Source organism: Cucurbita moschata, unplaced genomic scaffold, assembly GCF_002738365.1.
Source record: "Cucurbita moschata cultivar Rifu unplaced genomic scaffold, Cmos_1.0 Cmo_Scf00001, whole genome shotgun sequence".
NCBI classification, from domain to species: domain Eukaryota; kingdom Viridiplantae; phylum Streptophyta; class Magnoliopsida; order Cucurbitales; family Cucurbitaceae; genus Cucurbita; species Cucurbita moschata.
Window position 1 is genome coordinate 4,520,496 of NW_019268517.1, and position 20,518 is coordinate 4,541,013.

At 37.3% G+C, this 20,518-nt stretch overlaps 2 protein-coding genes across 2 annotated transcripts in view; both read left to right on the forward strand.

Annotated features, from left to right (window-relative positions):
* The first annotated feature begins 3,526 nt into the window (after window positions 1-3,526).
* On the forward strand, window positions 3,527-4,836 carry LOC111449577 (LOB domain-containing protein 20). Its single transcript, XM_023089524.1, has 2 exons — window positions 3,527-3,907; window positions 4,269-4,836. The coding sequence occupies exons 1-2, from the start codon at window positions 3,530-3,532 to the stop codon at window positions 4,614-4,616; spliced, it is 726 nt and encodes a 241-aa protein (XP_022945292.1). The 5' UTR covers window positions 3,527-3,529; the 3' UTR covers window positions 4,617-4,836.
* A 13,709-nt stretch (window positions 4,837-18,545) lies between these two features.
* The window catches only part of LOC111446255 (tRNA-splicing endonuclease subunit Sen54), a 3,119-nt gene continuing 1,146 nt past the window's right edge, over window positions 18,546-20,518 (forward strand). Inside the window, exons 1-4 of the mRNA XM_023085019.1 lie at window positions 18,546-18,652; window positions 18,877-19,014; window positions 19,110-19,241; window positions 19,970-20,368. Of these exons, the coding sequence (XP_022940787.1) occupies window positions 18,887-19,014; window positions 19,110-19,241; window positions 19,970-20,368 (659 nt within the window). The 5' untranslated portion in view covers window positions 18,546-18,652; window positions 18,877-18,886. The remainder of the gene's footprint in view (window positions 18,653-18,876; window positions 19,015-19,109; window positions 19,242-19,969; window positions 20,369-20,518) is intronic.

Here is a 20,518-nt window from a genome sequence, read left to right on the forward strand (position 1 = left end):
TCCTCTTCACAATACAGTATTTAACAATGTGACCTTCGTGACCAAACCGAAAACAAGTCCTAGATCTGACCATACATCTGCTCCAGTGTTGTTTCCCACATTCACGACACAGTGGTTTCTCACCTTCTTGCCCTCTTTCTTGGTCTCTGGGATATTTGTTTGCATATTGAGGAGGGTGTCTATCAGTGTACCGAGCTTTACATGCTGGTGGTTGTCGATGTGAGTTTATCTATTCGTACCATCGTTTGTGGCCGATCACGACGACTCACTCTCGACATACCTCTTCTCTAGGTTTTTCCATGGCTTTAGCTGCCCTCAAGTTAGCTTCATACGTGGTAGGATCTATGGCTTCCACCATTCTACGAATTTCTGAATTCAGGCCTATGACGAACCTCCCAGCCATTTTCAGTTCTGTATCCACTAATGACGGCGCAAATTGCTTCAACCTCATGAATTCCCTCGCGTAGTTGTCCACAGAAAGTACACCTTGGGTCAGATGGGTGAACTCTTGTTGTTTTCTGAGCCGGACTACCTTTGGATAATATTGCTTCAAGAATACCTCTTTGAAGCGAGACCATGGTATTGCACTTCCATCAAGGCTAAGAATTTCTTGGTTATCCATCTACCACAATTTTGCGTGTTTTTTCAACATGAATGATGCAAAGGACACCTTTTGATCACCTGACAATCCATTAATAAGAAAATCATCTCCATTGACGATAGCATACTTGTGCCTCTGTTGGGTCTCCCGCAGTCCCGCTGAAGGTACATGGGACATACCGCTTGAAATCTCATAACTATCTTGCCCCTCGTATATATTACGAGCTATTGGCTTGTTGGGTGGCCACTATTGTTTGCATCATGACATGGAATAATTCACACATCATATTCACCAGTGACGCAGCTACATCTGTATAAGTTACTAAGCCCTCGCAGGGTCGGCTTCCTTCACCTCTTCCCCTTTCTCTAATAAGGGGTCGTCCTCTTTCTCGACGTCCTCTAGGCGGCATGCTTCTAAAACAAATGTTGTTTTCCTCAAGTATACTATTCACTATAGTAATTCACATCATATTACATATCATCATAAGTTGCCATATAAACATACAATTAAGTCAACCATCATACTACAATCATTAATATAATAGTAAGCAATCATAGTATACACAATGGAAGAGATTTTTTTTTTCTTTTCTTCTTATCTTATGCATGACATACTTGATAGTGACGAGGCATCGACGGTGGGACCATGGAACATGCCAAACCGACCTAGTAGGCTAGTTTATAGAATTTATAACCTAGAGCTCTAATATCAGCTGTAACGAGCTAGATTTTTACTAACCTAAAGTTGCTACCATGTACATAACTTAACCGTTTTATGCGGAATTAATCATTTGATATTCATAAAACATTGTCATGGACTTACATGTTTAATAAAAGATCTTTAAAACAAAACAACGGAAAATTAAAATAAACATAAGTAAAAATAAAACAGAAATATCCTATACTTACCTATAGTTTACGAAATTAAATACGATTACCCTATGCATGTGTCATGGTCTTTAAAGTTGTGATGTCACCGTCAACCGTGCAGGGTGCCTTGCCTTTACCTGAAAAATAGAAGTAGCATGTGACTTTAGTATTTTTAAGAAATATTCAGTAAATGATCTCACTATTAGTGCCGGATGCAAACACATGCAATCATGAATGGGACCTATCATTTAAAATCGTATTCTCTTAGGTAACTATCTTAATGAGGCATTGGATGTGCATTTACTATTCTACACTCGGCCCATATGTGCGAGTATGGACCACTAGTCGATTCGAACATCTCTTGGGCCCCTTGCCTAGTCGGGCTAGCATTCTATGGTGCTATTGTCAAACACTCGGTAGGAATAGTAACCGTTGTAGCATTATGATAAATACAATGATCATTTTTTCTTTCCATAACATACGCGTCCGTACTTATCATAAAGGGGATAATTCCCCAACGCATGTAAGATATATTGATGCATGAGGTCCCAACATTTTTCATTTATGAAACCATATAAAACAACCCCTTCCATTTTGTTTCATATCATATCATTTTTATAACATAACTTTAAAACATATTTTGGGGTTGTATATCATGTCAAAACATATTTACTATGTATCATGCCTGTCATACATCGTGTTATATCATACCATGCATATAACATATCCTTCAACATACCATATCATATTACGCACGTATCATACCATAAATTATATCATAACATGTACAACATCGTCAAACATATCATATCATAACATATATTATATCACCAACACATCATATCATAGTCATATCATAGATATGTCATTTCATAAACATCTCGCACCTATCAAACATATGACACGTACAAACCCACGGGACACGTGTCATCATATAGCAAAAAATTCTACCTATGTCAATAGTAAGGCCACTTACTTGGATGACTTTCACAGACGTTCTCCCTAAAATCGAATGCATGATTTCGTCCCTCAAAACTATTAGAATATCCATCTAATTTCGTTAACCATTCACATTTTCTTCATTCAACTTGAATTTAAGCAATCAGACATCATATTGACCCTAATAGCCTTAAAAAAAATGTCAATTTCAGCTCCGCGATAGTAAAGAAACGTAGGGGATGGTATCAAATTGTCTATTCCTAGTCGTGCTAGATAGCTGGATTGTTTAGCTGCGGAGCCGTCAAGTCGTTAATGTTGTCGCATAAGCCAAGGAGTCGGCGATTACAGATAGTGACACGTGTCGCTAGGGGGAGATGACGCGCACGGGTCGTGAACTGGGTTGAGGTGCGGAATTCTAGTCAAGTGTGGGCGTCGTGAATTGTGTTTCCTGATCGTGTGCATTTGGGCCACAGAGGTTATTCGGTCGTGGACTGCTGCAGTGTGTCTAGGTCGACCATAAGTTGTGAGCTTCGTGGTGTGAGCATGACCTTAAGTGGGTTATTGGACAAAATCCGACCTACATAGCTTGACTAATGCTATATTGATTCCTTTTATATCACTCTCCTCACAATGCTCATCCTCCTCAGACAAGACAACCCAACTTAAAATAGAAGGTTAGATTGAGCTGTAAAACAATATCAAATTATTTGGATTACCAATCCAACCAATCCGAAAATATTGGAGCTTAGTATTAATTTTGGTATTGTATATAAAGGTTGCCCAAACTCAATGATCATCCATCCCACACGTCAAGGACAGCACAAACCTTGTGGTCATTTCTTCATCATTATATCATCTAACTTTTAAGGAATGGAAAACTAAACGTTATATTAGAGAGAGAGAGAGAAGAAGAAGAAGAAGTCACTCCCTTTGCACGTGCATCTCACACCACCCCGCTCTTCACATTTCCCTCCCTTCACCAACCCATTCATAACGTCTCTATAAAGCGATTATTCAAAAGAAACTTCCTCATTTTCGCCAACCTTTCCCACGAGACTAACGTGGCCCTCTCTCTTTATAAAACCAATCCCTACAATAATTCCTTCTACACTGCCTTCACATGGCTGATGCTGATCACCAATTCCCTCGCCGGAAAGACCTTGGCAAACGTACCTCCTCCGCTGCCAACACCGACACCACCTCCTCCACCCCTACCGACATCGGGGCTGCCACCGCTCCCTGTGGTGCCTGCAAGTTTCTCCGTAGAAAATGCGTCAATGGCTGCATCTTTGCACCACATTTTGCCTCCGATCAGGGCGTTGCTCGCTTTGCCGCCGTGCATAAGGTGTTTGGAGCGAGTAATGTATCGAAGCTACTGCTGCATATTCCGCTCAGTCGCCGAAACGACGCCGTCGTTACCATTTCTTATGAAGCTCAGGCTAGACTCTCCGACCCTGTCTATGGCTGTGTCTCAACTGTACTTACCCTTCAACAACAGGTCTTCTTTTCCTTTGATTTTTTAAACGAACAATATTTTATAACATATTATTTATTGATACATATTTTTCAAGAGAAATTATAGATAAGTGCGTAAATTTTGTTGTTGCTTCCTTACCAATAACGAAGATATTTACGCAAAATTTTAATAAAATTATAATCATGGAAAAAAAATATTTATAAATTATATACTTGAATAAATTTTTATACTACTTTAAACACATTAATTTGGATAAATTTGAATTTTTCAAAAATATTTTCTGTTTTTGTAAATTATTAATCAAGCTTTCAGTATTATTTCTAAGAATTGTTTCGAAAAATATTTAGAAAAATTAAAATCGAAATATATTTATGAATTTCAGGTGGCATCTCTGCAGGCGGAGCTTGCGGCGGTTCAAAGTCAATTAATAAGCAGCAGGTTGGCATTTGCAAGTGCAATTCAGAACTCACAGCCACCGCAAGTGGGAGTGCAGCTGCAGCCCGCATACTCCAACAACTCCTCCATCTCTGTCTCAGCCTCCACCTCCGCTCATAATGCAATCAATTTGAGCAGTTTTGCTTCCAATTACGACCTTCCGACGGAGACTGCCCCATCTCCCCATCACTTAGAGCCTCTCCATCTCCCCCGCCGATCCATCGAAGACGAGGAAGACGAGGAAAATAGCCAGCTCCCCACCATCTTCGCCGACGACCTACTCCGCCCACGATGATCCAGTCCCTTCACCTTCATTTTCAATTCGTAAACCAATGCCTTCGGGAAGAATAACATTGAAGTCATTTTCCATCAGCTTTTCCTGCTAACATTGAGATAGAATCAATGTTGGAGGAAAAGAAAACCAATGGAATCAAGTTTTGAAGTCAATGTTCTACTTTAAAAGTAGCTGTGCTAGTTGTGATCGAAAGAAAATAAAATCGAAGTAATTAAATCTAGTCGATTCAATCGGTACTACATGTTTGAAGTTTAATTCAGGCTATTCAATTTTCTAAAGTAAAAATCTAACGGGTTGATGAGTTGTACTTAAGTTGATTCAATTTTGTTAGATATTAGCGGGTTTTGACCTACTAAATTATATCTCTATGAGGTCAAGACCATATTAGCCCCGAGGAGCTAATCTAGAAAGTCTTGAAAATGAGAGTTCAAGACTTAACCGCCTAGATGCCCTAATAAGAACTTAATTAGCCTCTACGACGCTTAGGGAATACTAAAAAAGCTTACTAGGCCTACTAGAAGTGTGAACGATATCACTAGAGTCTCTACCTCCTATTTTCTCTAGTATACCATTAGGCTATCAACAACCTAGGTTGAACCTGATAGCGCCCCTACCAAGCAGTAGAATCGTCAAGGTGACTAGGTACCATCATGTGAAAATGCCAAGGGGTTTTCTAAACCCATCTTGAGAGGGAATGAGAGACCACGCATGTAGACTCAATACTTTCACACACAAGATTGCTCCCCCAAACTTTCTAAATTTATGGTTCCTATGGAAGGATCTCCTGTTAACCAACCTTACACATAAATATTTAGATAGATGATCTCATATTGTTCTATGATATATGACGAGGTCGCACCTCCATCCAGGATACCAGTCATTCACTTACAAGACAATGTAAGTTGACTAAGTTGGAAGAACAAAAACGTTGGTCCACTTGTTACGCCATACAATAGATCCGTGCCGTCAAAAAAGGTGAACATCTAAGAGGTTAGTGACAAGTTAGAGAACTAGTTGAAACTTCTAGACCTCCCTAAAAACTTAGATAATTGTAGAACTAATGCCTAAACTTCCTAGAATCCGGAGTAAACTTTGTGGTAGCTAATTAGGTTAAGGATGAGATTAGAGCCTACAATAGGTTGCTTACTAAGTATGTTTATACTCACCAAATTCTACTTTCCTTTTTAAGGTGACTGCTGACTACTGGTCGAGGTGGGGGAGCGACCGAGAGTTGCATGGTCATGGAGGAGGGGATTGTCCCGGGTGTTAGTTTTACGTTTAGGGGTTGTGGTCCTTTGAAATTTAATAGCTAGTAGGCTTGGTAAGCTTTCTTAGTCTTTCTTGAGTATCGTGGTTGTTAAATAAGTTCTTAATGTTGGAAAAGGGATAGTGAAAGAGATAGGAATAGATAAAATAGATCAAACCTGCCGTGCTTTATTATTGTTTTCTAACTCAATGCTTAGAGGGATACACAATCACATTATTTATAGCTTATACACTAGACCAGAAATAGTAAATCATGGAAATCTAGATAAATTCAAATTTACTGACAATCTTCTAAAATCTCCTAAAATCTTAGTAGTTTGAATATTTGAATCATATCTCAACTACTTTAAATCATATCTTCATTTTGAATACTTTGAATCATATCTCAGCTCCACCTTGATTCAAAGTTGCAGATGTCAAGTACAGAGCTTTTCTTTTGACAAGGCCTTTGTAAGTATGTCTACTTTAACCCGTACCATGTTTGTCTCAGCTTGTATACCTTTGTTTCTTTGTCTTCCTCTATGAATTCCTTTGGCGGTGTTACATAAACCTCTTCTTGTAAATCTCCATCAAATTGATAAACAGGCCATAGCAATGGGCTGCATGTCCCATGTAAATCTCCATAGAACTTTTTGTTTGGCAAGTCAACCATATCCCATGTTCCATTTTTCTTAACGGACTGCATCTCTACTGCCATGGCTTTCTTCTAGTCTTCTTTTTCAGTTGCTTCTTCATAATTCATAGGGTCTGAAATAGTAAGAGCAAACTGACATGATGCATATATGTCAGCTAAAGATTTATACTTCCTTGGAGGTGTCTCATCTGAAAGTTCTTCAAGAGAAGAATTGCTGTTCAATGATGCTGAAGATGATGGATTTGACACACTGTGTTGCAGTGGATGCACTGAAGTTGACCCTTGTCTCTTCATTTGGGGAAACTTCAACTGTAATCTTTTGCTACTCGTTCTTTACTCCAATCCCAACTCATGTTTTCATTAAAAATTTCATCCCTTCTAACTAAAATCTTTTCACTGATGGAGTTGTATAATTTATGTCTTTGATTGAGTACAATAGCCAATGAAAATGCATTTTTCAGATTTTTCATCAAGCTTTTGACAAATTTGAGTATGTTTCAAACCATAAGCAACGCAACCAAAGATTCGTAAATGACTTACAGATGATTTCCTTCCATGCCATGCTTCATAAGGAGTTCGATTCATAACCGCCTTTGTTGGTGAGATGTTTAATAGATAAACAGATGTTGCTACGGCTTCTGCCCAAAATTGGTTTGGAAGTCTCCTTGCTTTTAACATACTTCTTGCTATCTCCACAATAGTTCGATTTTTTCGTTCAGCGATTCCATTTTGTTCTAGAGTGTAGAGAGTTGTTAATTCCCTTTGGATGCCCTCTTCTTCACAAAACAGATTGAACTCTTTAGATATGAATTCGTCACCTCTATCTGTGTGAAGAACTTTAATGTGACAGCCACTTTGGTTCTCCACCGTAGCTTTGAAAATCTAGAACTTCAGAAAAGTTTCTGATTTATGTTGTAGGAAGTAAACCCAGCTCATGCGATTATAGTCATCAATGAATAAGAAAAAGTATATACTCCCACCCAAGGACTTTGTTTGCATTGGCCCACATAAATCAGCATGAATTAGTTCTATACAACGTGAAGCTCTTTTAGCTTTTCCAACCGGAAAGGACTTCCTAGTCTGCTTGCCATAAATGCATCCTTCACATAAATTAGTTGAGTCAATTCTTGGTAATCCGAAAATCATACCTTTATCCCTGACTATTTTCAAGCCATTCATATGAAGATGTCCATATCTCAAATGCCATAATGTTGAGTCGTCTTTCATGCCAGCAGTAAGAGCAAAATCCTCCATGTTAGAAGCATCAAGTGGAAACATCTTATTTGAAGTCATGGCAATTTAAACTTTATGGCCTGATTTCTTATATGTAATGACACATGTGTTATCATCAAATAGAATTGAATGTCCTCTGGTCATCAATTATCCAACACTCAATAAATTGTACCAGGTACAAATTGAACATTATTTCTTACCATGACTGATTTCGACTTTCACTGTACCTTTTCCTTCAACTTGCATCTCTTTTGTATTTCCAAGTTGCACCTTAATTTTTTGTGTCTCATCAAGCTCTTTGAATAAGGATTTGGTGTCTGTCATATGTTTCGAGCATCCGCTATTAACAAACCATAAGTCATCTTTTTTCGGATTAGTATCCATGCACGCTATAAACAACTTTTCTTCTTCTTCTTCATTCTCTGCTGCAAAATTCATTCGTTGATTTTTATACCAACAATCAGATTTTGTGTGCCCATACCTTCTGCAATGGTAACATTGTATGACATTCCTTTGTTCATTGAATTGTCTCTGTCCATCACTTCTCCATCTACCCATGTTATCATGACCACTATGGAAGCTGTGAAATCCTCCTCTTTCACGACTTCTACCTGCTAAATGAATATTTTCTCTTTCGTTGCCTTCGTTGTTGGCTGTCTCCTTCACTTGTAGTGCATTTTTTTCATTCCTTTCTGATGCTCTATTGATTCTTGACTCATGAGCCTGAAGCGATCCCATCAGTTCATCAACAGAGAGTCTTGATAGATCTTTAGCTTCTTCTATTGCAGCCACCGCTTCTTCTATAGCAGCCACCACATGGTTAAACTTTGGAGTCAAACTTCTCAACACTTTTGCAGCAATTGTTTCGTCTGAAATTTTCTCTCCATAGATACGCATCTGACTGACTATTACCATTGCTCTTGAAAAAAAATCAGCAATTGATTTGTCATTCGTCATGAGTAGAGTTTCAAAATCACGTCTTAGAGATTGCAATTTCACTGTCATGACCTTTGAATCTCCTAGAAACTCTTTTGGTAGAATTGACCATGTCTGCTTTGACGTGGTTGCTGCTGTGCAATTCATAGAAAAATAGTCTCATGAACTGCTTGCTGAATAATAAATAGAGTCTTGGCATCATTTTTCTTGGTTTCTCTTAGTCTCTCCTTTTCTTCTATTGTGGGTTCAAATACATCAACGAACCCGTGCTCCACTAAGTCCCATAGCTCCTGCGATCTGAGCAAGGTCTTCATCTTGATGCTCCACTACTCATATTTCTCACCATTAAAGATTGGTAACAACGGTGCAGAGGAAGAAAAACCAGTTACTGCCATTTTTGTTTTGTGAAAGAAAATAATCACTCACCCTCGTATTGAACGAACTTGGCTCTGATACCAAAATTGTTGGAAAAAGGATAGTGAAAGGGATAAGAATAGATAAAATAGATCAAAGCTGCCGTGCTTTATTATTGTTTTCTAACTCAATGCTTAGAGGGTTACACAATCCCCGTATTTATAGCTTATACACGGGACCAGGAATAGTAATTCATGGAAATCTAGATAAATTCAAATTTACTAACAATCTCCTAAAATCTTGGTAGTTTGAATATTTGAATCATATCTCAACTACTTCAAATCATATCTTCATTTTTTGAATACTTTGAATCATATCTCAACACTTAAAGCATCTTGACGGTTTATATCTTTGACTATCATTTATATTATGTAGCATGACACTCATTTTTTCTTTTCAAGATTTGTTCCACCATTTGATCAAGAGCATATTTAATAGATTATTGAACTTTCAAATTTGTGTTAATAACAAGCCAAAAGGAAGAGAACTTAAAACCCAAAGAATCCAATCTTGCTCCGACAAAAAATGTACATGCACGAAGCCCCAGGGTGTTAATAACAACCCTTCAGGCTCCTCCTCCAGTGTAACCGAGAAGGGTTTCTCTCGATTGTCTTCAACATCCTTTCTTAGGATCAATCCCCTCCTTTTCTCCTCTGTCGTCCTCAGAATGAGGTATTTTCTGATAATTTTTTACTGTTTCTTCACATGTTCCAGTCGTGCATTTGATTATCTTTAGCCATTTCTGATTCTGATTATTCGCCATTTTACCTCTTCCTGCATTGTCTTGTTTCTTCCTCTTCAACATTGTTGCGCTTAGAACAATGTGACATTTTATATTCTTTAATTTGGAAGGATTTTTTCTTTTTTCTGGACCGATGCTTGTAGATGATGTTGTCTGTAATATGTTTGAATGGTTGCAAGACTGGTAAATGTGGGTTGGAATGGATGAAGTTGGGGTTTTGATTGCCTTGGTAGAAGAAGGTAGTAATCAAGTCATCACCATAGATTTTCTCGTGTATGCAGTAGCCGTAACTCGGAGGTTCTATGGGCTCAGCGTTCTGATAAGCTTTATCTCACTGTTGCTTTACCTGATGCCAAAGATATTTCTGTCAAGTGTGAACCTCACGAGGTTTTCACCTTCTCAGCGAAGGGGCTGCACGGCGCATCTTTTGACTTCACTTTGGAACTCTTCGGGTCCATAGTGCCTGAGGTGAGCTACTTACTAACTTTTTGATGTGTCTATTATTGATCTTGCACCATACCACTTATCTTCGTAGTGACATCATAAAAAACCTTCAAAAACTTTACAAATACTGCAACATTTTTCCAATCATCAATGGTTGGTGGCCCTATTCTTTTGTTTCCATAATCCCCTCTTTTAAGTAATCAACATAATCTAATTCTTTTCTCTAAATACTTTGAAAGCTTTTTCAAATTTCAAGGTATGATCACCCATCAAATAGGTGGAATTCCATTGAGTCGCCACATCCAAACAAACAAGTACTTTACATTTAATTTTTTCTTGTTCAACGCGATCTTTAAATTTTGTCAATCTCTTGGGGGATGATCTAACATACCGCAAGGCATTGCGAATACTAGAAATGGAGTCATACATTTCTTTAAGCCCTTCATTCACAATCAAATTAATTATGTGAGCACAACACCTCATGTGTAATATTTCTCCATCTAAGACAAGTGAATTCCACTTCTAAACCTTCTCATAATATATGAAATAGCTATATCAATGGAACTTGCATTATCGACTGTGATAGACAGAACCTTATCGTTTCTCCATTCCAATAAACAACTCTCAATAATCTTGCCAATAGTCTCTACCTTGTGGTTAGCAACTTAACAAAAGTTGAGAATTCTTTTATGCAAATTTTATTCTGAATCAATAAAATGTGTTGTGATTAACATGTAATTAATGTTTTGCAATGAAGTCCATGTGTTAGTGGTAAGACAAACTCTCTTGGAATGACTAACTAAAAAATCTTTCAACTTCTCTTTTTCTTCTATGTAGAGCTATATCTTTAGTGGTTACTCTTGACGGAGGATCAAACTTAGGACATGCAATACTACAAAATAATTTGAAACCCTCATTCTCTACAAACTTAAATGACAACTCATCCATAATTATCATCCTGGCACATGCTGCTCTATATCTTGTTTGACTAAATAATGAAGTAACAATATTACTACCACCATTTCCATCTATTGAACGTTGAAAATTTAGAGTGGTTTGTCCTTTGTCCTCCACCTTATATGTGTACTTTCTACACATGATTTTTTTAAGTGCTTCCATAACGTGCTAGTTTCACAAGAATTAGTATCACAAGCATGCTCCTTAGAACAATAGTTGCACTTGCACCTCTTATTATTGTTCTCTAATCTTGTAAAGTGATCCCACACGATTGATTTACTGGGTTTCTTCTTCTTAAATTCAGACTGTGCAGCCAATGGTGGCTTCGATGCATTATAATTACGAGAGCTACTTACACCTACAGTTGCACTATTGTTTTCCATCTATAAAAAGTAAAATAAAACTATTATGATTCAAACATTCAACCCAATATGAACAATTTCCATGGAATGCATCAAAGTTAAAATATACAAGCAGTCTTTGTATGGCGTTCCAGGAGACTAAAGAGAGAAAGACGGCGCGCGAGAGAGAAACAAGACAAAGAATGCAAGAGAATGTTGAGGTAGCAAATTTCTATTAGCTATTTTTTTTTCTTGTTATTAGTGGAGTCAGTTGAGTCGTGTCCTTTTTCGTCTTTTCTGTGTTTCATGTATTTTTCTATAAAAGGCATTGGACTCTATGAATAAAGAACGATCATTTTTGGTACATTTGCCAAGTCTCTGTAATTTACAGCTATCATTTGGTATAAGAGCCAAAACAAAACAAAGTGATCCAAGAGAGAAAATGAGCAATAACAAAACACTCACCAAGATTCCACAGTTTGATGGTCACTATGATCATTGGAGTGAGCTGATGGAAAACCTCTTGTGTGCCAAGGGTTTGTGGGGTCTAGTGGAAGAGGGTTACACTAAACCGGCAGAGGGAATCGAAGTGACTGCAGCGCAGAAAAGGAATCTTGAGGAGTTCAAGATGAAGGACCATCAAGTGAAGCACTACCTGTTCGAAGCAATTGATCAAGCTGTGTTTGAACAGATCTTGAATCGCAAAATATCTAAGAACATTTAGGATTCGATGAAGAAAAAGTTCGGAGGCAACGAAAAGGTGAAGCGGTCTCTTCTCCAAACATTAAGAAGAGATTTTGAGGTTCTTGAAATGAAGAACGAAGAAAACATCGATGATTATTTTGGAGAGTAATGGTTGTCTCCAACAAGATGAGAAGCAACGGAGAAGACATGTCAGATTCGAAGATTGTTGAGAAAATACTTAGAACTCTGACGGACAAATTCACATATGTGGTGGTGGCCATCGAGGAGTCAAAAGACACAAGAAAGATGACAATTGACGAACTGCAAAGCTCTCTGTCTGTACATGAAAAGAAATTCAAGAAGATTAGTCATGAAGAAGGTGATCAAGCTCTCAATGTCAGAGGTAGAGGCAGAAGATCATACAGAGGTCGAGGCAGGGGCAGAGGATGCTCATTCAACAAAGCAACAATCGAGTGTTACAACTGGCACCAACTTGGGCATTTTCAATATGAATGTCCAATTGGGTACAATGGAGCACATTTTGCAGAGATCGAAGAAAAGAATGAAGTTATTCTCATGACATATGTGGAGCTTCAATGCACTAAAAGAGGAGATGTGTGGTTCGTGGATTCTGGGTGTTCAAACCATATGTGTGGAGAAAGAGGTATGTTCTCAAGCTTGGACACTAGCTTCACACATAATGTCAAGCTTGGGAACAATCACAAACTGATGGTTGGTGGGAAAGGAGTAGTGAAAATAATACTTAAGGGAATAAGCTATGTGATCAACGATGTGTATTATATTCCGGAATTGAAGAACAATCTGCTTAGTGTTGGACAACTTCAAGAAAGGGGTTTAGACGTGCTACTCAAAGGAGGAGATCGAAACACATGCAACACATTTTTCATCCCTCAAGAGGAAATATAGCAGAACCTATTATGAGTGCTAATAGGGTGTTTATCCTGTTGGGTGAATCAAATAACAAAAGGGACGAGGAAGAGATTGAAATGAAAAAACAACTTAAGAAGGAGGAAGAGGATGTTGAAAAAGATCAACGTTGCAGACAGCGGGAAGAAGCTGAATAAAAAAAGAGACTTTCTGTACTAAAGCAAGCATTCATAATGGAGCGTTTCCTTAAGAAAACCAAACCTAGTCCATCATGTCAGAATGATTATCCAACTACTGAATTGACTACATCAATTCCATTAAGTAAACAGAGTGAAAATATGCTGGAGGCTTGTATGTAGTTTATGGACTGCACTCTTTCTTCAAACAATGCAATCAATTCGGTTGATATTCGCAGACTGGGGCATTCGTCAGAAGCCAAAGTGTGATCTATTTAAGGAACTTAAACTTTCAAATGGTAGAGATTCTGCTAATGATGATGAATTGGATGAGGAGAGGCTTGTAGATGGTAGGGAAGAACAAATTACAGATGATAGAACTAACCACACAGAGTTCTGCAACAGTTTGCCTCATGTCAGTAAGTTGAACAGGGGGAAAGGGAAGGAGTTGTTGCAGTTTTCAAAGAGCTATAGGCCTGCTTTTTATGGCATCTGGTCCACAAAGAGTCATGTTGTTGGACCACGCCATCCGTTTAGGAAGGACCCATATTTGGATTATGATGTTGACAGTGATAAAGAATGGGAAGAGAGGATCCTGGTGAAAGCCTCTTAGATTGTGATAAGGATGATGAAGAAAACTTAGAAGAGAAAGGTTGTGCAAAAGCAGAGGATGATGAAGACAGTGAAGATGGTTTTTTTGTCCCTGATGGATATCTCTCAGAAAATAAGGGCGTGGAACATGACAGGATGGAAACTAATGATGTTGATGAGGTCAAGAGCACACCTAGCTCTAAGCAAGATATGGGGGGCAAAGAACTTTGTAGTTTGTTTAAGCAGCAAAAACATCTTTACAACACGACAAAGCTTGCACTTAGAAAAAAATCAGCCATTGATTGTATTAAATTTATTGCATGAGAAGAATATTCAAGAAGCCATAGGACATCAGAAATGGAAACAAGCGATATCAGTGAGATACAGTCCATCGAACGGAACCACACGTGGTTGATGATTGCACTTCCCGTTGGAGCTAAGGATATTGGGGTTAAGTGGATTTACAAGACCAAATTAAATGAACTTGGAGAGGTAGACAAGTTCAAAGCTCGGCTGGTTGTAAAAGGGTATGCTCAAGAGTACGGAGTAGATTACACAGAGGTATTCGCACCAGTGGCTCGAATGGATACAATGAGGATGATCATTGTTGTAGCTGCACAAAAGGGATGGGGAATCTATCAGCTCGATGTCAAATCTGCTTTTCTACATGGTGAGCTGAAGGAAGATGTATTTGTTGAACAACCACAAGGTTATGAAGTATCAGGGAAGAAGGACATGGTTTATAAGCTACAAAAGGCTCTTTACGGACTAAAACAAGTGCCTAGAGCTTGGTTCAGTCGCATTAAGGCTTATATCGTCAAGGAAGGTTTTGTAAGCAGCTCTAGTGAACAAACATTATTCATCAAACAAAAGGGAGGTAAAATTCTAATTGTGAGCATTTATGTTGATGATCTATCGTTCACTAGTAATGATGAGGAGTTGTTGAATGAGTTTAAGCGCTCCGTGATGGATGAATTCGACCTGACTGATTTGGGGAAGATGAGATATTTTCTTGGCATTGAAGTGATGCAAAAGGCTGATGACATCTTTATATGTCAAAGAAAATATGCTGCTGAGTTGATCGAGAGGCTTGGGATGCAAAATTACAACTCTGTTTGCAATCCGATAGTCCCTAGACAGCAGATTGGCCGAGATGAAGCTAGTGTGAAGGTCGATTCAACGTTATATAAGCAAATGGTGGGCAGCTTAATGTATCTCACAGCCACACGACCTGACTTGATGTTTGTGGTAAGTCTTATTAGTCGTTTTATTGCAAATCCTACTGAGTTGCACTTTGCTACTCCAAAAAGAATCATGAGGTACTTGAAGGGAACTCTGGAATTTGAGATATGGTATCAAAGTGAAGGGAAGATTGAACTCTTAGGCTACACCGACAGTAACTATGCGGGAGATGTGGATGACAGTAGGAGCACTTCAGGCTATGTTTTCTTAATGAGTGGAGGAGCTGTGGCATGGTCCTCAAGGAAGCAACCAATCATCACGTTGTCAACTACTGAAGCAGAGTATGTAGCAGCAGCTACATGTGCCTGTCAAGCTATTTGGATGAAAAGAATATTGAAAGAAATCGGGCATGAACAAGATGAAGAGATGATTCTGTTTTGTGACAACACGTCCACTATCAAGTTATCAAATATGCAGTCATGCACGTAAAGTCAAAGCACATAAGGGTTCGATACCATTTTCTTAGAGAATTGACAAAGGAAGGTGTAATTAAATTGGTCTATTGCAACACTGAAGATGAGCTGGCTGACATAATGACAAAGCCTTCGAAGATGACATCATTTCAAAGGATCAGAGAAGTGTTTGGGATAAGTGCTATGAACTAAACTCTTGATCGAGTTCAGTTCAAGGGTGGAAGTGTTGAGATAGCAAATTTCTATTAGCTATTTTTTTTTTCTTCTTGTTATTAGTGGAGTCAGTTGAGTTGTGTTCTTTTTCGTCTTTTCTGTGTTTTATGTAGTTTTCTATAAAGGCATGGGACCCTATGAATAAAGAACGATCATTTTTTATACATCTGCTATTGAGATCAAATTCCACGCCAGAGACTAAGTGGAGAGAGATTTGTATTTTGGCTTAAGGTTTGTATTTAGGCTGTGGAAGAGAGAAAAAGGAGGTGAGGCTATGAGAGAAGAGGCCGAGAGAATAATACAAAAGTTTGTATGGTTGATAGAGAAAGAGAGAGAGAGAAGAGGGTGAGAAAATTAGAGAAGAGCATAACCAAACAAAGAGAGAGAGGTAGAGAGCAGAAGGAGAGAGAAGAAGACACATGACAGAATGTAGAGAGTAGAGAGGGAGGGTGCGAGGAGGGAGAGAGAGATCAGTTATTTTAAATTTCTTTACACTAATTATGTAATTATTGGGGATTGAAGTATCATGCTTGGGCTTTGGTTAAGACAAGGCGGTAGATTTGGCTTTGACTTTAGGCCTTTGGACTTCAATTTTTTTTTAATATTTTCGAGTTGGGCCGAGTTGACCCAATCATTTTCTTTTGGAACCCGAATTCAACCCAAATCAAATCGAGTTCAAAAAATGGACCGAACCCAAACCCGAAATCCAACACAACCCTTATATTTCGGGTTGGATCAGGTTGGGTTCTCGGATTTCTGAGTTGAGTGTACACCATACATACAACTACTAGAAGACACACCATATGCACCATCCCTATTTGAGAGCATGAGAATAAGACATGAGAAAAAAAATCTTATATTTACAAAGGAAAGAAGTTGTGTGTGAAAAATTAAATTTCTTTAATTTGGATAGGGCCACCCCTCTTTGTCTATTTTTTTTAATAGTTTTTTATTTGAAAAGTTATCTTCAAATACTATAAAAGAAAAAATTAATCTTTCTCATAGTATAGTTCATATTAAGTTGAAGATAAGAATTATATTAATTTCATTTTACATATAAACAATAATGTAAATGTACGTGAAACTCTTTGTTTTTGTTCAAGCTTTAGTAATTATAATGCATCGAAACCACTACTGTCTGCACAATAAAACAAGAAGCTAGTAAATCAACAATGTGGGATCATTTTATAAGATTAGAGAAGTTCAACTAGTGTTATAAGGAGCACACTTGTAATACTAATTCTTGTGGAACTAGCACGTGGTAGAGACACTTAAAAATCAGATGGAAGACAAAAGACAAATCACAAAGTTTTCGACCTTCAATAGATGGAAATGGTGGTAGTAATATTGTTATTTCATTATTTAGTTAAACAACATGCTACAAGATGATAATTATGGATGAGTTGTCATTTTATTTTGTAGAGAACGAGAGTTTTCGATTGTTAGTTCTACCTGTCTTTAAATTTAATCCTCCCTCAAAAGTAACATTGCTAGAGATATATTTCAACTCTATCGGTAAGAAAAAAAAGAAGATAAAAGATTTTCTAGTGAGTTAATCCAAGAGGGGTTTTTCTTATTATTGATACCTCAACTTGGCCGCAAAACATTCACTACATGATAGTCACTTTATTAACAACTTTTGTGAAGTGTTAATTGCACGAGGGAGACTATTAGCCATACTAGTGAGAGTTGTTCATTGGAATGAGAGACAAATAAAGTTTCTTTATCACAGTTGATAATGTAAGTTCCATGATATAGTTATTTCGTATATTATGAGAAGGCTTAGAGGTTGGAATTCACTTGTTGGTGAAATATTACACATGAGGTGTTGTTGTGTCCATATAATTAAGTTGAATGACGGGCTTAAACAAATGTATTCCTTCATTTCTAGTGTTTGCAATGCGATGAGGTATCTTAGATCATCTTCCAATAGATTGACAAAATTGTAAAAGAAGAAGAACTAGATTATGTTGAGTACTTCAAAGATGGGGATCACGGAAACCAAAAAACAAAGTCACCAACCATTGATGATTGAAAAAACGTTGCACTAACCAAAGATAAATGGTTCTTTATAATATGACTCATAATTCTTATTTTCATGAACTCTGGGTATTTAATAGCTTCTAATTGAGTAGAGTACGAATGTGAACTCTATTTTAAGAACTATGACTTCAAGCATAAAAATTAAGTACGACAACTATTGAGGCTCAGTTGAAAGAATTACTGAGTTGATATTCATAGCTGTAGTACTCGATCCTTGTTACAAATTGGAATACATATCAATTTTCGATCCTTGTTACAACTTGGAATACATATCAATTTGGTTTTCGAATATTTATGACGATACTGTGGTTAAAGTGATGACGGATGACATAAAAAATTATTTGATTCATTTGTAATGATTACTACAAGTTTTATGATAATGCTCAAGATCATCAAATCTCAATCAAGATTGCTTGACATCGTCAGTATGCTCGATGGCATCCCACATGCCTTTGCTTTGTATCGTCATCTAATCTCTTTTGATGACAACATTTGTTTCAACATCCTTACTCTAATGTCAAATTTTGATTCTGACTCTCCGTCGAAGTAGAAAAAATGCAATAAACAACACCGGTAACTTGAGGATAGAGTGATACTGAGGTACTTCTAAATAATTTTTAACTATATTTTGTAAGTTTGAAATGCTAAGTAAGTTCCTAAATTGCCTTGCGGAAAAAAAGAAAATATATATCAATGTAAAATAAACAAAAAACAAAAATAAGTAAACCCTATACCCCGTTTCCATCCTCCTCTCCCAGTTTTGCTTTCCTGCTCGTCCGTTGTTGCCGCAGTCGCCCATCCGATTCGCACGGCAATCAGGTTTTTTTTTTTTGTCCCTTCATCTCTCTTAATGTCCGACTGCCGCCACGCCCCCACCGCCACGCCGATTCCTCCTTCTGTTACCAAATGAAATTTCAGAATTAGGAACCGTGCCATGTTAATATCTTGCAATTTTAGTAGTTTTGGGTCGTTATTTCTCAATGTATTATGTAATTGGAGTACCATTTCCATTCCCTGAACGAGGACTTTTGATATTTGATTAGGAGTTTTCTGATGGAGGCTACGGATTGGGAAATATCTTCAGGAGGAGCTAGTGATGATGACGATAATTTCGAGCAAGACATAAAAGAAGAAGAAGAATGTCTTTGTTCATCCGGGAACATGCGAAAGTTGCAATTCAGGTTGAGGATTTCAAGAATTTAGACTCCTCCAAATCCTTCAATAGGATGATGCTATTTTCTTAGAAATATCTTCAATATTTTTGATCTGTCTCCAGGAAGCATGCTTCAACTGCTCGATGGAATGATGAAATGGGAATGGCGGAAGTTTTGGAGAACAAGGGTAGCCTTTGGACGACATCTGGCATTGTACGTTGTGGCAAGATTTATTGTTCCATTGAGGAAACTTTGTAGGTTAAACTATGGTTTTATTATGGTTTGTTATCCCTATCGTTTTTGATATCGATCGCAACATTTTTTTTTTTTTGGGAGTTCTTGCCAAAAAATAAAACAACATTTTTTGGGGAGTTATTCTCTTCCACATTGTCTTAGTGTGATTCCTATAACATACTGTAATATAGTGAAAAAGAAATGAAAATGGAAGTTTTTCTGTCATTTTTTTGTTGCTTTATAGTCGTCTTTTGGGAGCCTTATTTAGAACATTACATTAGAAATAAAGGGAAGAAACTCATGCTTACAGTATGCAGGAGGAAGCACTATTAGTAGCCTTTTGTGTTTTGGTAAAGAAAGGAAATCATCATTGTTTAAGTACTAATTCTTTTTCTAGCATCAATGAAATTTTATTAAGCTTATTTGTGTTCGTATATATGATTTTATCACTTGCTCTTCTTTTTTATGGTTTTACATTCACTTGGGCAATGTTTCTTTCATGTGTCTCTTATTTTTATGAAGTTAGAAGCGTGTTGCCTTAAATTGTGTTTTGTGCTCTGTAAATGTTGATAGTAGTATGAACTTGGCGCTAAAATAGAGTTTTACAAGCAGAAAATAGCCTTTTACTTTTTTTTTCTTTTTTTTTTTTGGTTTTTTAAATAGAAATATTTAGGATTGTGTTCATTTTTTAGTCATTCGGATGACAACTTTTAAGCATGCTATCAAACATTCCTTTCTATATGTTCAGATTTCTTATTGAAGTTGGGGCTTTACATCTTCTGGATCATGATAATTCAAGTCTTTCTCTGAAAGATGTATACAAGAAGGTAGCTGAAGGAAAAAGTGAATGCATTTGGGAGCAGTTTGAGGTTTATAGGCACCTCAAATCCCTTGGTTATATTGTTGGAAAGCATAAAGTTCCATGGTCTGTGAAGGGTGCTAAGAATGGCGGCGATATTTCTTCTCAAAGTTCTATTGAAAACAAAGGATCAACAGATTTTGGATCAGAAGACGAGAAGTCGATCTGTGAACTTATAGATGCCATTCAGCTCAATGAAGTGACACCCATTTTTGATGTTTATCTTCCACATAGCAAGTTTAGAAAGTCCTCTCCTGGTGATCCAAATTTTATGGTCTGCTTGACTAGGTAAGTTCACTTGTCAAAAATCCATGTAACTTGCTTATTGTTCTGTGTCTGGTTGGGTTATTATTATTATTTCTTTTCATGTTTTTTGTTGTAAACTTCTAGGCAAGGCATAGTTAAAAAAAAAAAAAAAAAAAAAAAAAAAAAAAAAAA

Excerpts from the sequence above, each read along its gene's own strand:
- LOC111449577 (XM_023089524.1), top strand. The coding sequence starts at position 3,530 with ATGGCTGATGCTGATCACCAATTCCCTCGCCGGAAAGACCTTGGCAAA. Across the intron at positions 3,908-4,268 it reads TACTTACCCTTCAACAACAG|GTGGCATCTCTGCAGGCGGA; the intron begins GTCTTCTTTTCC and ends TATGAATTTCAG.